Source organism: Hydra vulgaris, chromosome 13 (genome assembly GCF_038396675.1).
Source record: "Hydra vulgaris chromosome 13, alternate assembly HydraT2T_AEP".
NCBI classification, from domain to species: Eukaryota; Metazoa; Cnidaria; class Hydrozoa; order Anthoathecata; family Hydridae; genus Hydra; species Hydra vulgaris.
Genome location: NC_088932.1, coordinates 43,905,001 through 43,922,500, shown reverse-complemented (window position 1 = coordinate 43,922,500; position 17,500 = coordinate 43,905,001). Strand labels below are relative to the sequence as shown.

Below are 17,500 nucleotides of genomic sequence, written 5' to 3'. Positions count from 1 at the left end.
GGAGACGTACATTATTTTATGGAAGTTTTTCCAAGCTATTACTTGCTTGTTTAGACCGTTTTTTAATATTTGCTTTTAATCGACCGAAAATCAGCATCCTAATACTAAAAAAATCAGCAAAAATAAATTCATTTACTGTTTACAGTTTAAAGTAAAGAAAAAAAAAAAGAGAATTATAAAGTCTTGGAATAAAACTGCAAAAATACTGTTAAATACAGATACCTTGTAAATGTTTACATTTTTATTTTAAAAGAAGGATCCGCGCGCTCAGTGAAAATAAATATTTGGACGAATTCCATTTAAATTCACGATATTTGTGTGTTCTCTTGGGAAGCTTATTTGTTACTTTATTTTTAACTAGAATTAAAATATTTCAACAAGTTGTTCTGTAGCTAATTGCTCAAAAGGATGTGAAAACTAATGTGGGTTTAAAGTTTTTAGAGTTTCTTTTGAAAAATCAGTTTTTAAAAGCAATAGACGTGGAAACTGGTTTAAAACTAATGAATTGGCCTAATTCATTTAATTTCATAACTCCAATTTCTAGTTTAATTTAAAAAAGAGAGGAGATTAAGCTTTTGTCAATGAAGATTTGAGGAAAAAATTTTCAATCATTTTACTATCAATACTATTATTTACACTATAGATCTTAAAACTTTACTGAAAAAAATAGATCATGACACCAAACCTTCTAAAAATAAATCTACTGTTTCTAAATATTATCATCAATACTTATCAAGCAGAATTCTAAATTTTTTTCTTTCAGTTAACGCAGCACAAAACTTAATTGAATTATTGAACTTGGAAAAATAAGCTTTACTTGAACTAAGTAAACGCACTAACAAAATAATTTTTTTCAAGATTTATCTTAAGGAATGTTAATGTCCCTTTCAAAAGAGTCAAAACTTAGTTCACTTGCGATTGTTGTTGAACGACCATCTTAATATTGTGCTTATAAAGCTAAAATGAAGTCCATCAAATAATGATACTGCTTTTCTGCAGTAGCATAGTAATAGTTTAATATCGTCAATAATACCAACTTTCTACTAGAGTTACCAATCTGAATTTTGGCTAAATTGTGGAGCAATAAAGATAAACTACAAAAGTGTTTTTGAAAAAAAGTTGCATGACTGTTTGTATTATTAATTGTACTGAAGTTTTTTTGCAAGAAAGCAATTTTAACTTGGATAGTAAGTTTGGTTCAGTTATAAGCATATTGATACCATTGAATTTATAACTGGTAAATAATAAGAAAAAGCAACTAATTTTCTGAGACAATTAGTTTATTATCTACTGACTGGAATGGTTGTGTATTAGTCAGATTACTATATCAAAATGATTTGTTATGAGGGACTTAAACCTAATGGAAATGTATTGAGTGAGCTAATTCCAATTGCTTACTTAACAGCTATTGTGTTTCTTTTACGTAAAATAATTGGGCTGTATCTGTAAGTAATCATATTTAATAATTTGATAAATAAAGTCTTGTATACCAACTTGAGTTTTAAGTTACAACTATTAATTTACTTCACGACAGACTCAATATGGTATTATTGTAATGGTAATTAAAATGGTAATTTATTAATGGTAAATTAAAATGGTATTATTGTAACGGGGCAACATTAAAAATCATAACTTTTAAATAAGACTACAATTCTCTGGACGCAAAATCTAGACAGATTTCAAATGTTTCTATACTTAATTTTCATGGTTAGAGGAATTTGATGTATAAGTTGTTTCCTATATATTATATGACTGCGAGGATCACTCAATTTATTAGATAATACCATGTTGAATATGAATGCCTTTGAGCGTTTTTATAGAGTTTAGTTGATTAATATAAATGTATATATTTAATATATTTAAGGCGGCCAGCAATGTTTCATTTTCATTTTTCATAATTTTTTTGTGACTCTTTTAAAAACTTCTTTACTACCCGATAAATAATTTATCAAATTTTTAACATACAAAGCAACAATATATTTCGAATAGCCCTTTACTTTTACCCAAAAACAAGAACTTGCTTTAAAAGTGCTGTCATTAACTTTATGATAATTGGTATTATTATAAGGCTTTAGAAATACATTTTTGCAATCTTATTTTGATTCTCAAATTAAATAATAATTTATTGTTTGCAACAAACTCTATCAAAACTCCCTGAGTCTTGCATAATTTATTTAATTACCTGAATTTAGAAGAGTTTCCAAGTTTCCCACCATGATTATTTATAAGTAATAAAAGTAATTTCCAACCATGATTATTTATATATAATAAAAGTAAATTTATCGAGAAGTGTTATATTATTATTTACAAACAAAAAAACTAATTATATTTTAAATGAGGGTATTAGTTTTATTGTCTGGTTTAAAAATCTTTTTATAACCATTTAGCACATGTGGTGAACTCAGTTTATTCCAACAAAATTGCAAAGTTTTGAAAATTACCTAATTTTTTTAAAATGTCATAACGTTTCCAGAACTAGGTCTTGTCAATTGCTGCTAACTTTTCTACCATTCTGTTGATTTGTTACTACTTCTTGTAATTGGCAATATTAGGTGTCTCACCTAATATTGCCATTTATAAGAAGTAGTAACCACTGCACCTCGGATGCTAAATTACCATTAATTACAAATTTTTTAATTTCGATGTTGTTATTGATAAAATTTTACAAGATTAGTTACATTTTTTAAATTACTACAACTAGTTAAAATAAAAGTATATAAATATGATATCGGTATTTATTAAATTTTAAAAGATTTTTCGTTACCCTTTTTTTTTGTAACTAATTATTTTAAGCATTTTTCAAAAAGAACACAAAATTTTATTTAGGAATATAAAAGAAATGAAAAAAACACTTATAAAGTGTATTTATATAATGATTTTCTGAATTTAAAGTAACTTAATAATATAAAGTAGTATTTATATTATTAAATAATAAATGTAATGCATTATTTATATTATGAACTTATGAATGTAAAGAAAGTAAATAAACTTTTAAACTTTTCATATTTTCAGCCTACAAGTATGTGCGCACATGTTGTTTAAAATAAGATGAGAGGCTGCACGGAAAGTCATCTATTAGAGCCAAGAAAACTATCAGTTTAATCAGGCTTTAAAAATCGTCAAACTTCCTCACCATAGTATAAAATTTATATAAGCATATTAAATCTTATTAAAATTATGATAAAGTACCTGTGAAAAAATGCACGTTTGACCACAAGCTAAATTATATTCAAATATTTTTTTCGTGTTCTATAAAAAATTTCCACCCACCATTTTGTTGAGACTTCATTCTCCTCCCCCTTCCGTTTATTAAATATGGATTAAAGTTTCCTCACCATCTACCCCTTTCATTTCTTTATTCCCGCCCCATTTGTATTACTATGAATAACTTTTTTTATATTTTTCATAATTATGAAAAACTTTTTTTTATATATGTTTAATTGATTTTTTATTTTAAGATTGTAAAAAACGAAGACTTTTTTTATAAATCAATTTTATTTATAAAAGAAGTCTTTTCCAAATAAAAAAACTATCAAGAGCATTCCCATCAATTTTTTGAGTTGAAAAATAGATGGGAATGCTCTTTGTTTGAGAGCTTTTCTGCAAATATTTGTTGATAGTTGAATATCTTTTACTTAAAAATAAAGCTGATATACTAAAAGTGTATCCTTAATAACAATAGTGTCATTACTCATTTTCTTCTAAACTGAAAAATAATTTTAGACTACTTATAACGACAAGCAGTGTCCGAAGGAAATTAAATGATCCCATGTCTGACTTGTTTACCTAAGAATGATAAAATACACATTTGCATTATGAAATGCAGCAATAGGCTCCGCTCAAAAATCTTCTTGTTCAACTATTTTCAATGAAGAACAGGCAAAATCACACATATTTAAAGAAATTAACTATTATTAACTACTAAGAAAAAAATTATTAACTACTAAGTTCTAATGTTTACTTTTTATAATTGCCTGTAACATTTCTCCATTTTTAAACATTACATCATAGAAAAGTAAATTCGTCCATTTTTTTTAGAAAAAATCGTTTCCATCAAATTTTGATACTTTTAAAGTAATTCGCATTAATGTTTTGAAGTTACCATTTGAAATTAATGTCACCATCAAATTTTGATACTTATAAAGTAATTCGCGTTAATGAGTTGAAGGTTGTTTAAAATTTGCACGCTATTTTTTATAAAATGTACAAGAGGTGGTAAACACTCAAATGCTCTGATATGACAACAAGATAATACTTATTTGTGTTCATGGAACCAATTTGCTCATTCATAACTATTTTTTTACTATTTGGTATCAAAGGGAACGTATATCGCAAAGTTTCTTCAAATTTAGACAATCTGCTATTAACATTAGACAAAGTACGTTCTTTTCTTTTCACACTGTTGCAATATAATTTAAACAATAAATGACTATCAAATATGATATGAAAATTTGGTGTTGTATAATTATTAAACTCTGCATATTGTTTACAAAGTTTAAGTGATTTGAAGAATATTATTTTACAAAAAGAAAGCGTTTTTTTTTTTTTTACAATGTGTCAAAAAAAAAGTCAAAGCCAAAATTTTCTTGAGATAAAAATAAATTAATTTCATTCAAAGAATTTCGGATAAAGAACGATGCACGTTTAGTTGATCTTAAAGAGGTTATAGATGGACAAAATCGATGGAGGTTTTTTGGTCGTTCTCTTCCTTTTACCTTAACTTTTTCAAAGTTTTTGTGCCATTGCAGTTCACAGACTACAGTGTTGTTTTTCACTTTTAAATTTGCATTTGAAAGAAGTAGAAAGTTCTAATTTTCAGATTTTTCTAGTTTTAGTTCAAACCCTATAACAAACAAGAAGTTGACGTAAATAAATGTTGAAACAAAATAATGATAACAAATCAGTTGAGGACAACGATATTTATTAATTTAATTTAAAAAACTTTAATATAGATTTAAAAGTTAATTATAATAAAACAATTATAATATAGCAAATAAACTTATTTGAAAATTACAAAAAAACTTCGTTAACATTAAAAAAACTTTTTGCTATGTAAGTATTAATCTATAATTATTTTCCATATATTTTTAATTTGTAGTTAAATTTTGATTAACTATTGTTTGTTTTATTTTAGGCAACATTTATTAGTATTTGCCCTTTCCCTAACGTCCTTGGAAAAAAGTATTATTGTCAAAATTGTTCAAACTTTTGGCGTTAATACTTTTTTATGTTTAATTTTTGAAAAAAATAATGGGTTTGTACAAATATTTAGGAAAAAATTTTAGCCACCCTGTATAGAAGCGTTCCACTGTGGGTAGTTTAAAAACAACAATTTAAAAAATTATCTGCGGCATGCACTTTAATATGTTCTATAACATAAAAAAACATTGGATTTAAAAATCTTGTGATTAAAAATACTTTTAGTAGTACCTCAAGACTCTTAAACATTAACTATGTCCTTAATTTTATTGATAAAACTTTTTCAAAATTGTGTCTTTTTGAGTCTAAAATTAAGTACAGTTTAATAAAACTTTTAAAAATAATAATCATTTTATTAAGAAAAAAAAGTTATTAATTTAGATTTTATTGAGCAATCTAATATAACTTAACTAAATATAAAAAAAGCGTGATTTAACACGATTTTTTGAAAATATTTTTTTTTGTTGATGTTTTTATAATAGAATGAATGCTATTTTTGAAAATTTTTCTTTATTAAAGACCAAATTTTTCTTCATTTAAGACATACTTTTGAAAAACTATTTTATTATCATTAATAATAGAAACAGCCGTAGCGCCTTAAGACTTACGTGCGATATAACTTAAAATTGTTAATAGCATTTTTATTAATATATATTTTTAATAATATATGTATTGTACTGTATTAAAATTACCGCTTTTGCGCCTTAAGTTATACGTGCGTTATAACTTAAATATTAAATTGGAGCAGCCGTAGCGCCGTGGTAGCGCACTTGCCTCAGAAGCAAAGGATCCGTGGTTCGAATCCGTTCTTTCCAACCGATGTTGTCAAACCTTCTCTGAGTAGATGTGGCAACATAGGTTGGGAAGGAGACAGAACTGCTTATTAAATGCTCTTCCGCCATGCGGTGCTCTGTGATAAGGCCGTAAAATGTTATTTTTTAAATTTAATATATATATATATATATATATATATATATATATATATATATATATATATATATATATATATAGATATATATATATATATATATATATATATATATATATATATATATATATATATATACATATATATATATGTATATATATATATATATATATATATATATATATATATATATACATATATATATCTGTGTGTATTATTATTATTATTATTACTATTATCATTAAAAAATAAAATTAAAAAAGAATTAAAAATATAATCAATTGCTTATTTAAAAAAAAATTTTTAAGAGATATTTAAGAATTTGTCAAACAAAGCATAAATATTTAAACGAACTCACCTAATAAAACATGAATAAGTTAGTATTTACAGACTAAAAAGTTATATATAATTAAAAGGGTTACTATAGTGAATATATTTTAATAGGATAAAAACAGTTTATTTCTATTCGTATCAAACGCTATAATTTTTAAGGCATGTTTAATATAAAACCTCAAGATAAATGCTGAAAAATTATGAAACACGACTAACTAATAATTTAAAAATATCATAAAAAAAGTACAAAAGAAATTAAAAAACTTAGAATTGATTAGTAATGAACTTGAATATTTCTTTAAAGCTCCAACTTTTGCTTCTTCAACTTTTCAGTTTAACTTTCGGAACGCTTTGTAAGTATTTTCTTTTAAATTTCATATAAAAAATCACATAATCTTTTTAAACAAATAAAGAATAACTAAAAGATCTGGTAAAAAAAAGGGAAAAAGAAAGAAAGGTAGTAATGTTAATTAAAAAAGGATCATTAAATGTAAATACAGTATGTGCTTAAGCTATAGTTTTATGTATCTACTATAACGTATTTAAATAAGCATTTGCTCACTTATTTTGCTTAAAAATTGATAAATGAAAAGATCGCTGCCCATGCCAAACTCTTAATTGATATAGCAGCCCTTCGCTGCAAGTCAGGCTATTTGTTAGTCGATGTATGTACTGAAGCCCCCGGCAGTCGGCTACATCAGTATGACAACAGACTGCTCACCTTTATAAGCTGTATAAGATAAATAATTAGCAGTTACATGTATAATTAGAATTTAAGTGCTGTAAAAATTCTTACAATTTTATTACTGAGCATTGAGGAAGAGCATTTAACTAGAAAGTTCACGTTTCTTTTATTACTAAATATTACATGGCTGCCAGAGCATCGAACCTCAAACTTTTTAACACTAAACCAAGCGCTCTAACCGCTGCACCATGGGTGCTTAAATAGTTAATAACTACCCAGTGTCGATGAGCGAATTTTAGGTTGAAAAAAATTGTACAGAAAAACTGTGTACATATATTGTTAGCTATATGTCTGGCGACTCCAAAAAAATATATCAAAAAGTTGTAATGTTCCGTTCTGATGGCAAATGAATATTAAAAAAATTAAAAAAAAAGTATTTGGCATATATATGAATAGATTTTTGTATTGTTATTAGTGATCTTAATAATAAATTAACAATATTAATAACAATTATTATTTAACAACCTAAACAGTTTCATAGTATATCATTGAACAGTTAAATTTTTTCATTATTAAATATCAAAACAACACCTGTATGTGTTTTCTTGTATAAGTCGTGATGATAGTCTTTGGGTAACCTTTACATTAACGTCTCTGAAAATTTTGAATGAAGAGACTCTCCTGCTTGCTCATCGGTGAGTTCAAGGGCATCAGCGTTCTCCGTGCAATATGGTGTTATATTGCTGAACAAGATATGTAGTATCGTTGAATGAGTTGATAGTTTTAAAGCGCGATAATAATGTTTGAAATTTTTTATGTCAGTATCACAACCATTTGCTAAATTATTTCTAAATGTTGACGGAGATACCACATTAAGAGCATCCAACGCATCACAAAATCCATGAAGATTATCTAAAAGATTTTTTTTGGATAGTTTGGGTAGCCTTTTACTCTTAGGTCCTGTCATTTTAAAGAAATAAATATGTCTAATTTAACAATATATAAGTCAGACTTTATTTTCAAATAATATATTAACCTTCAAAATCCCTTCCATGATACTTTAAAAGAACATATTTTTTCAAAAAAGGTGTCTATTCCTTTGCTTCGCAGCTGTGAGCTGATTCATTACAGATAATGCTGACACAGCCCTAATAATGTTAATATAAAAGTTTAATTAAAAATTTAAAATTTTGAAGAATATTTTATAGGTATAGCTTTCCAATTTCATATTCATTTTGCAATTTAATAGTTTTTATATATGGCATTAAATTATAGCAAATTTACGGAAAGTTTTTCAAAAATTGACGGTAAATATATGTAATTCTGGAATGCTGGAAATGTTTAGAGCCCTGGTTGAATCATCTCTTACTAGTAACAAAAAATTCTTGCAGTTTTTCAAGTCTGTTAGCTTTGAATATTTTTACTCAGCTGCTATTAAGGCTAAATTATTTTCTTTGATTGATGCAAGGGTTCGAACTTTTCCAGATACAAACAAGAAATCTTCCATTTCAGAACTCTTATTGCAAAAACAAAATAAATATTTTTGCACCTAACATGTAAATTCAAAATTAGCATGACATATAATAATATAATAACTTTTTCAATGAAAAATTTTACTTTCCTGTGGCTTTGCAGTCTTAAAATTATATTAATCAGCTTTAAATTAACGGAAATTTAATAGGATATTTCTGAGAAACTAACATTTTCATCAACTTGCCCACAATTTAATAAACATTCTTCTATGCTTGAAACAATTCCACTTAATAAAGATTTATTTACTGATATCTCTTCTACCGAATCAGGATTAATACCCTGTTATTTAAGCAAAATTTATATTAATTATTTTAGTTAAATGACAATTATAGTATATTATTACAAATAATAGGTTTGAGAAACCATTTGCATTGTGCCTACTTGCATCTGCGAGTAAAAGTTTTGTTTAAGATGCGCATCTCTTTTATAGTTTTAAATCTTTATGTCGCCAAGACCTATCTTTAAACTACTACCTTCACCATAAGCAAACACTTTAATCTAAAACAGATTACTAAATTAAAAAAATATCTGACAGTGTATGAATTACTAAACCATTTTGAAAAAACTACTAGGCATCGTGAGGTAGAATCTTTCTTTTCTAAATGATTTTCCATAGAAAATCCGAAATAACTCTTACAAAAACAGAAGGACTAAACAATATTATACCGTTCTGGTAAATCTTTTTTGAACATTTTTTTCTTATTTAAATGTTACGCCTACCGCTAACTAAACACATCAAGAGTTTAAGGTTTAAATAAGGTAAGGAACAAAACAAAATAAAACAGTTTTTAATTTAAAGTATCCTATATTTAATAAAAATTCACAAAGTTATACTACAGCATAATATAGTGAAAAATAATTCCTAAAAGATTTTTCTTAGGAATCAAAAACTTCAGGATCGACTGCTTCAAAGACTTCTTGACATTTATTTGACTCTTGTAAATGATTAGTAAGATTTCATTCAGTATTTACCCTGTGAGTTGTCTGTGATTTTTCAAATTTTTCATATTATTTTGTGTAGACATAGGATCAACACAATGGATACTACCTATATCCAATTTATTTAATTTTTATTGATATAGAGTTTTTAAAATTAGGACACAGATACAAGATATAGTTAACTTCAGTTTAAAGGTCATACCTTTCGAAAAAACTAATTGTGTTACGCATGTTGCTAAGATGACCTTATTTTGTGATGCAAATTTCTCTTGAAAAACTTTTGCTGCAAATATTTCATCAACGTTATTCATTACAGTGTTTCTTGAAGTTAAATAGGTAAATTTGAAACTTGCGTCTGAGTTGTGCATTTGTGTCCTCTTAAACTTGAAATTTTAACAAAATATTAGTTGCAAATCTTCAAAGCAGGTTATAGGGATGCAGATTATGTAATCTCTAAAACCATCTACTAAGTCGCAAACCAGAATAAATGGTTTTTTTTACAATAAAATCGAATTGTTTTTAATTAGAAAAAAATATGCATATATACACATCGTTTTATGTTGGCTCCTTTTCTATTTGTAACTGGACATACAAAATCTTTGTCTCCTAGTTACAGTCTCCAAGACCATACCTATTAGAGCAATTTTATGAATTTGAATCTAGTTAGTGGGACAGTATAAAAGCTAGCATGCTGATAAAGAACTGGTTTACATGATCTTTATCAGCAATTTTTTTACACTTCAATTATTCAATGATTGAATAATTGAAGTGAAAAAATTTTTTATAAAGTCAACTAAAAGAGGACTAAAAGAGAAAGCAATGTTTTTGAATTTTTGTGGCATGTTGCGCATATTTTTTGTTTTGCTTCAGAATGACATGGAGAATAGTTTGACATTTATTCAACTTGTGTTTAAGTTGATTGTTGGATTTTATATTATTTTTGAAATATCTTGTTATATAAGATAATATACGAGGAAATTTTAAATAAATAAATTACATAGAACACAGCGTTTTCAATAAATGATTTGAAATAAATACATAATAAAGTTATAAACATCTAGAGTTTTTAAATATACGTAAATTTAGTCTTTAAAAAATACTCTGAAAAGCGACTTTTTTTGTTATTTGTAAATTGCCATAATTCATCAGGACGGAATGTTACAATTTTTTGTTGCCAACAATATATGTAAACAGTTTTTCTGTACAACTTTTTTCAACCTAAAGTTCGTTCAGCGACACTGTGTCCGAACCGGTAAAGTACTGGTCATAATAAGTTTGTTTCACACCAACCATTTTTAAACTTAGTCTTTGTACGGTCTCTTTTTGGTTTAATGTTTTTTAAAAAATGGTAAAAAATATCACTTATTTTAAAATCTAGGTTCTGGGTGAAGACTTAAGTTTTCTGCTTTAAAATAATTTCTAATAAACATGGGGAGAAAGTACCCATAAGGGTGTCTCAAAAATATATCCTAAATCGAATTTTAACGAGCAAAATACTACTTTTAGAATAATTTTATCTATAAAGAAAAACAAAACATATGTTAAGTTTTAGCTCAAGGAGGAGTATATTTAGGGGAATTTACTTTTATATAAGAATTTATAATAAACAAAGTTTGATTTAAAGTCGATTTTTATCCAAGTCAATTTTTATTTATGTATCGACAAAAAAGCAAGGCTAATAATAAAAATAAATGATGCCTGCTTTATAAGCAATACAGTATAATAATACGTAAATTTATTTTAAGTCAATAAATAATTAAAGTAGAAATCAATCTTAAAAGTGGTTTTACCCAAGAAATTAATTTAAAACTCAGGTTTTTGAATAAAACTTTAATACCAGTTTCACTACTTTTTTTATTTTGTAGTTGTATACTATAATCCTGATTCAAACAACTACAATTAAATGCGTTTAATTTTTAAATTAAATAAATTGATTTGACTAAATGCAGATTATTTAAATGAAATAAGTTTTTTCAACTTAGAAACATTCGTCATTTATAAAAATTTTACAATGTTCTTGTTTTACAATTTTTATCAATAAAATTTCAATAAACAAAAAAATTAATAACGACACGAAAAAGTAGACGACAGAAGTCTTGTCATTTGGCCCCTTCAGTAACCGTAAAATATTTTTTACAAATTTTTTATTACATAAATTTACAAATACTCGTTATATAAATGAAGTTAATACATTATTACAACAAGAATACGACATATTGCAAAAAATAAATTAATACATATTGTAAAGAAGATTACAGGATTATTTTTTTTTATCTAAAAATAGAAAAATATATTTGTCTTTGTTAATTCAAGTAAATTCTGTATGGCTTGGAGTGGGCGTATTTATGCACATTATATATAACTCTACTGGCTTGTTTTTGCCTAATATATAATTTTTTCAATGCTGAAGGGCAAATACTTACCCAAACAATATTACAATAATTTATGTAGGTATGGGTAAAAGAGTAAATCTATTGAACATTTTTTGCTAATTAGGTGTTTTGTTTAATGCATAATGCCTATTGCTTTAGAAAATTTTTTTTCAACTATCTTAATATGATTTTTCCAACTATGATGTTTATCAAATATTATTCCTAAAATTTTAAGTGATGAAAGTCTGTTTACTATATTGTTATTTATTATAAGCTGAGAAAATTGCAGAGGTAAGTCATCGGACTTAGATTAATAATGAAATAAAATGTACTTAGTTTTACTGATATTCAAAGAGAGTTTGTTTGATTTAAACCAGAAATTTAGGTTTTCCAGCTCACAATTTACTGTAAAGAAAATTGTTTTTATATTGGAATGGGTATAAAAAAAGTTAGTGTCATCAGCAAAAAGAACAAAGTTAAGCATGTTTGAAGGTCGGTAGATATCATTTAAGTACATCAGAAATAGTAAGGGTCCAAGAATAGAGCCTTGAGGAACTCCGCAGCTTAGTGTTTTTTACTTTGTACATGTTGAATCATAAGATACTCCTTATTTTCTATTTTTAAGATAACTTTGCTGCCGCTTTAAGTTGCTATTTATTACTCCATATGTTTCTAGTGTGTGCAAGAGAATTTTATAATCAACAGTGTCAAATGTTTTTGACAAGCCAATCAACAAGCCGAGAGTATAACTTTTTTTAGCAAACGCATCCAAAATTTCACTGGCTAAATCAGTTACTGCATGATGTATTGAATGCCCTTTCCGGAAACCAAAGTATTGGCCTTCATAAGATATTATGTTTTTCTAGATAACTATACAGTCTGTTATACATAATACGCTCAAGCAACTTTGAAAAACAAGAAAGGATAGATATAGGTCTGTAGTTAGATGGTATAGAATTGTGGTCATTTTTGTACACAGGAACAACTCTTTCGATTTTTAATTGACAAGGAAAAATACCAGTTATTATTGAAAGATTGAAGATAAACAAAAGAGGTAATTTAATAATATCCAAAACAGCTTTTAGAGCATTAACTTTAATATCATCAAACCCGGCACTTTTATTTATTTTAAGCGAATTAAAGGATGCCTGAAGTTCATTTAGAGACAGTTCCGACTCATCCATTACATAGTGTGTTTTTTTAAATAGGAATGGAATGTTTTCTTTTCAGGAATTATATCAGCTGCTAATTTTTTTTCTTATGTTTATAAAAAATGTGTCGAAGTTTTTAGCTATATCTTTCTCATAAAATATTTGTTTGATCAAGTTTAGCTTTAAATTATTTGGAATAGTGGTGTTTTTTGTTATTGTTTTTTTTTTGTAATTTCTTTAATTACTTCCCATGTCCCATTCCTATTGAATGTTCTTAAAGGTTGTAACAATAATTTTTATTTGTTAGCCTTTTTATTCTTTCAAAACAATCTTTATACTTTTTGTAATTAATTTTATTGTTATAAGTTTTGTTTTTTAAAAAGTTTTTAAATAACCTTTGTTTTTTTCTCGATGATTTTCTAAGACCATTTGTCACCCACGGATTATTAAAGTTTTTGAAATTAGTTTTTTTTTTTAATTTTTGGAAAGGATCTTTTGTATTGTTTAGAAAACAACCCTGAAAATAAGTTGTATGCATCATTAGCATCATTGCACTCAGTTAAAAGATTCCAATCAATTTCTGTTAATAAGTCTCGAAATTTTATAGAAGATATGTTGTTTATTTGTCTTATATATGTTGCAAATAAATTTTTAGATTCAGGAATTAAAGAGTAATTCATAAGAAAATTTGGAAAATGATCGCTGATATCAGTTTTTAATTTTCACTTTTGATTTGGCAAGTCATGGCAATATTAGAGATAATGTTATCAATAATTAAAGTAGTTTTGCGTGTTACGCGCGTTAGTTTGTTGATTAAAGGTATTGAACTGTTCTAAAGTAGAGTATTTATAAACCGTTTAGCGTAGGAATCATTATTTATTTTTCGAATATCTATGTTGAAATTAGCAATTAAGTAAATATGTTTTTTAATGACTTTTGGCTGTATATTTTTTAAGTGTCTTTCAAATGCTTCAGTTTTACCACTAGGTTGTCTGTAAAGAGAATAAATAAAAATATTTTTGATTTACTGATTAAGAATATCGATTGTTAAAGACTCACAATTAGCGTCATTGACACTGAGGTTTAGAAAAATTCTAAAAGTAAAAGAATTAAGAATAAAAACACATACGCCCCTGCCAATGCCGTTTTTCCTGGATAGGTGTATTAAATTACAACCTGGTAGAATAAAATTAGAGTTTAACTCATTACAATTTTGACTCCAAGTTTCCGTTAGGCAGATTACACTAAAATAAACATATTATATTTAGGCAGATTATATTAAAATAAACAGTATCTATTGAAAAGTTATTAAAATAATTCACGTCAGGATCAAAGTTATTTGTTAAAAGTATCGCGTTTTCTCTATTAGATACATCAAAAACATTCAAAATATAATTTTCTACCATTTAAAATATATATATATATATATATATATATATATATATATATATATATATATATATATATATATATATATATATATATAAACATTCAAAAAATAATTTTCTACCATTCAAAAAAAAAAAAAATATATATATATATATTTATATATATATATATATATATATATATATATATATATATATATATATATATATATATATATATATATATATATATATTTATATATATATATATATATATATATATATATATATATATATATATATATATATATATATATATATATATATATATATAAATATGTTTACCTTGAAATGTTCATTTAAAATATAATTAACTTTTTTATTTTGATTTGATTTATTATTACTAAATTTATATAAAGAGCTTTTTGAAGTAATAACTTTATTATACCTTAGATAAACATTTTCTTCATTTGAATGCCTTTTCTTCCCTTCCGCAAATAACTTTTTTCTCATACCCACAGTTTCACGGTTTAAGTCTTCGTTCACATACACATAAGTTCCTATAAGCTTATGTGATTCTTTCAGAATTTTTATCTTGTTTTTATGCCTCAGCAAGTTAATAACAATTGTTCTGAAGCGTCCATTTTTTTTTAATGCTGTTTGATGAGCCCGCCCTTAATCTATTCCAGGTAACCCTGATTTATTTGCAAAAAGCGATTGAATTTTTTCTTCTGTTTCATTCCAGCTTTCTTTTTTAGTTTCCAACAACAAATCAATTCTCAGATATTTACTTCTGGATCTACCATCAGATATTCTTTGTTTTTTCTTGATATTTTCAATAAATAAGTTGATTTTAGAAAAGGTCTCTAGAAATTGTCACGCTAATTCACTGAGAACAGTTATCGATGATGCGTCAAAAGCTAAAAGGAAGAGGAGATAATTTGTTTGTTAAGATTGTCTTTACAGAGTATTGCCCCAAATAGACTTCCAACAAATGGAGAAACGCTCAGAAAGAATAACTGGCTTTTTCTCAAAAAAAGCAATAGATTACTCTTAAATTAATTAACAAAAGCATTTAGTTTTTTACATATTTAATGTTAATTTTTTAATGTTTTTTTTTATTTTAATTTTTTAGCACTACACGGATCAACATCAAAATTGGTTGTCTAGTTGTTTCCGGGAAGGCTTATTTAAGATGCTCCAGGATTGCTGATGGAGTGTACAGAGAGAAGACCAAGTAGATAATTACTGGTGTCTGTATTCTGAGAGAGCATGTCAATTTATGGGAGTAGGCTGGGTTTAACGATGTTTTTATTGTGACGGAGCAAACTATTAAAACCAGAGTCACAAGAAAGTCAAGGAATACCACACTTTCAAAATGCTAAAAACACTTGAACTACCAGAGGGTAGCTACAAAAAGAAGGAGAACACTTTTTTGAAAGAGTGCAATGCTCTCTTTTCTATTAATAAAACAAACATATTTGATTTAATAAAAAGTAATAAAAATAGGGAAGATGAGGCTAAGAAGAAAGATATAATATTTTTGAGGCTTTATCTGAGATGGATATGGTCAAATTCTCGGACATGAACAATAAATTTTTTGAAAATGCTTACAAGGCACAAGAAAAATTAATTAAGATGACTGAGTAAATCCAAAGACATGAAGATAAAAACAAGAAAAAGGAGAGTAGCTATTTGGCCGGTGACTTTTCAAGCACAAATCGTAAAAGTCAAACTGAATGCGACGAACTATATTAACCTCCAGCTAAAGTCCAAAAAACAAAAAAAAATTTCAGAGTGACTTCAAAGTTTTTTTACAAGACTTGTGGAGTTAATATTGATAATATGTTGATATCAAGATTAACTCTAAACAGGAAAATTTGAAATGAGTCTAAGGCACAGATATTTAGAGAGGAAGACATATATAAAATAAGAGGTTTTGAAATTATGACACATTTTGATACCAAGATTTTAAAGAGATACGATTGGGAAAAAGGAATATCTAAACAAAGAATAGAATTGCTATTAGCGCATTTTTACCAGAGTCTGGTCCACTAGACTTTCTTCTAGGTTTTAAAAATCGAAAACTCCAAGGGAAGTGATCAAGTCATTGCAATTAAAGCAATCCTTGCATACTATGAAATGTCGGATCAGGTTATTGAATTGTGTTCTGACACAACATCTAGTAACACTGGCGATAATAAAGGTGCTGCAAGCATTACTATTTACTTTGCCTTTAAAAGATCGGTTCTCTGGTTAATGTGCAGACATTACATTTAAGAAAGGAGCGTGGCTAATGGGACAAAAAAAATTTGGTCCAACAAGTGGTCTTAGCAAGAAAATCTATGTAATTCTCCAAAAACTATGGTCGCAAATTTACGAAGATATAAACAAACTTGAGAGAATTGCAAAGTTAGGCTGGTCTCAAGAAACTTTCAGGCCCATTACTGTTCAAACTTGTCTTGGATACTAAAGAGTTTTTTATCACTGCTCTTCATAAAAATACTTTCTAGAGAGATGATTACAAGTATCTTTGCGAGCTTATAGATTTTTTTCTGAGAGCTGAGCTATCAAACTTTTCATTTAAAAAGCCTTGAGCTCATCATGAAGCAAGGTTTGTGGCTGACTGTATATATTAGGAATTAGTGCACCTGTGTTAATCACTGGAAAAATATTGCATAGCTGACTGTGCTTAATAAATATTGGATTGGATCATCAAATAACGAAGGAACTTTTGGAAGAATGGCAAACTTGGATCAAGGCAATAAACAACAAAAGAACTATTTTAATTACTCCAAGTATTGGGTCCAGAAAAGTTAATGAACTGGAGCACTATGGATTTCAGATGCAAGTAAATTACCAGTGTGTGCATGCATCTATGTTGTAACAAGCCACAAAAATTCAAAAACAAACAACTTACTTGCAGCAAAAGGACGGATTGCACCAAAGGATCTAAGTATTCCCAGAATTGAGCTAGTAGCTGCGCATACTTT

At 26.6% G+C, this 17,500-nt stretch overlaps 1 protein-coding gene across 1 annotated transcript in view; it reads left to right on the top strand.

Moving 5' to 3' along the window:
* Positions 1-6,580: 6,580 nt before the first annotated feature.
* The window catches only part of LOC136089417 (uncharacterized), a 103,429-nt gene continuing 92,509 nt past the window's right edge, over positions 6,581-17,500 (top strand). The window contains exon 1 of the mRNA XM_065815399.1: positions 6,581-6,813. Coding sequence (XP_065671471.1) covers positions 6,741-6,813 — 73 coding nt within the window. The 5' untranslated portion in view covers positions 6,581-6,740. The remainder of the gene's footprint in view (positions 6,814-17,500) is intronic.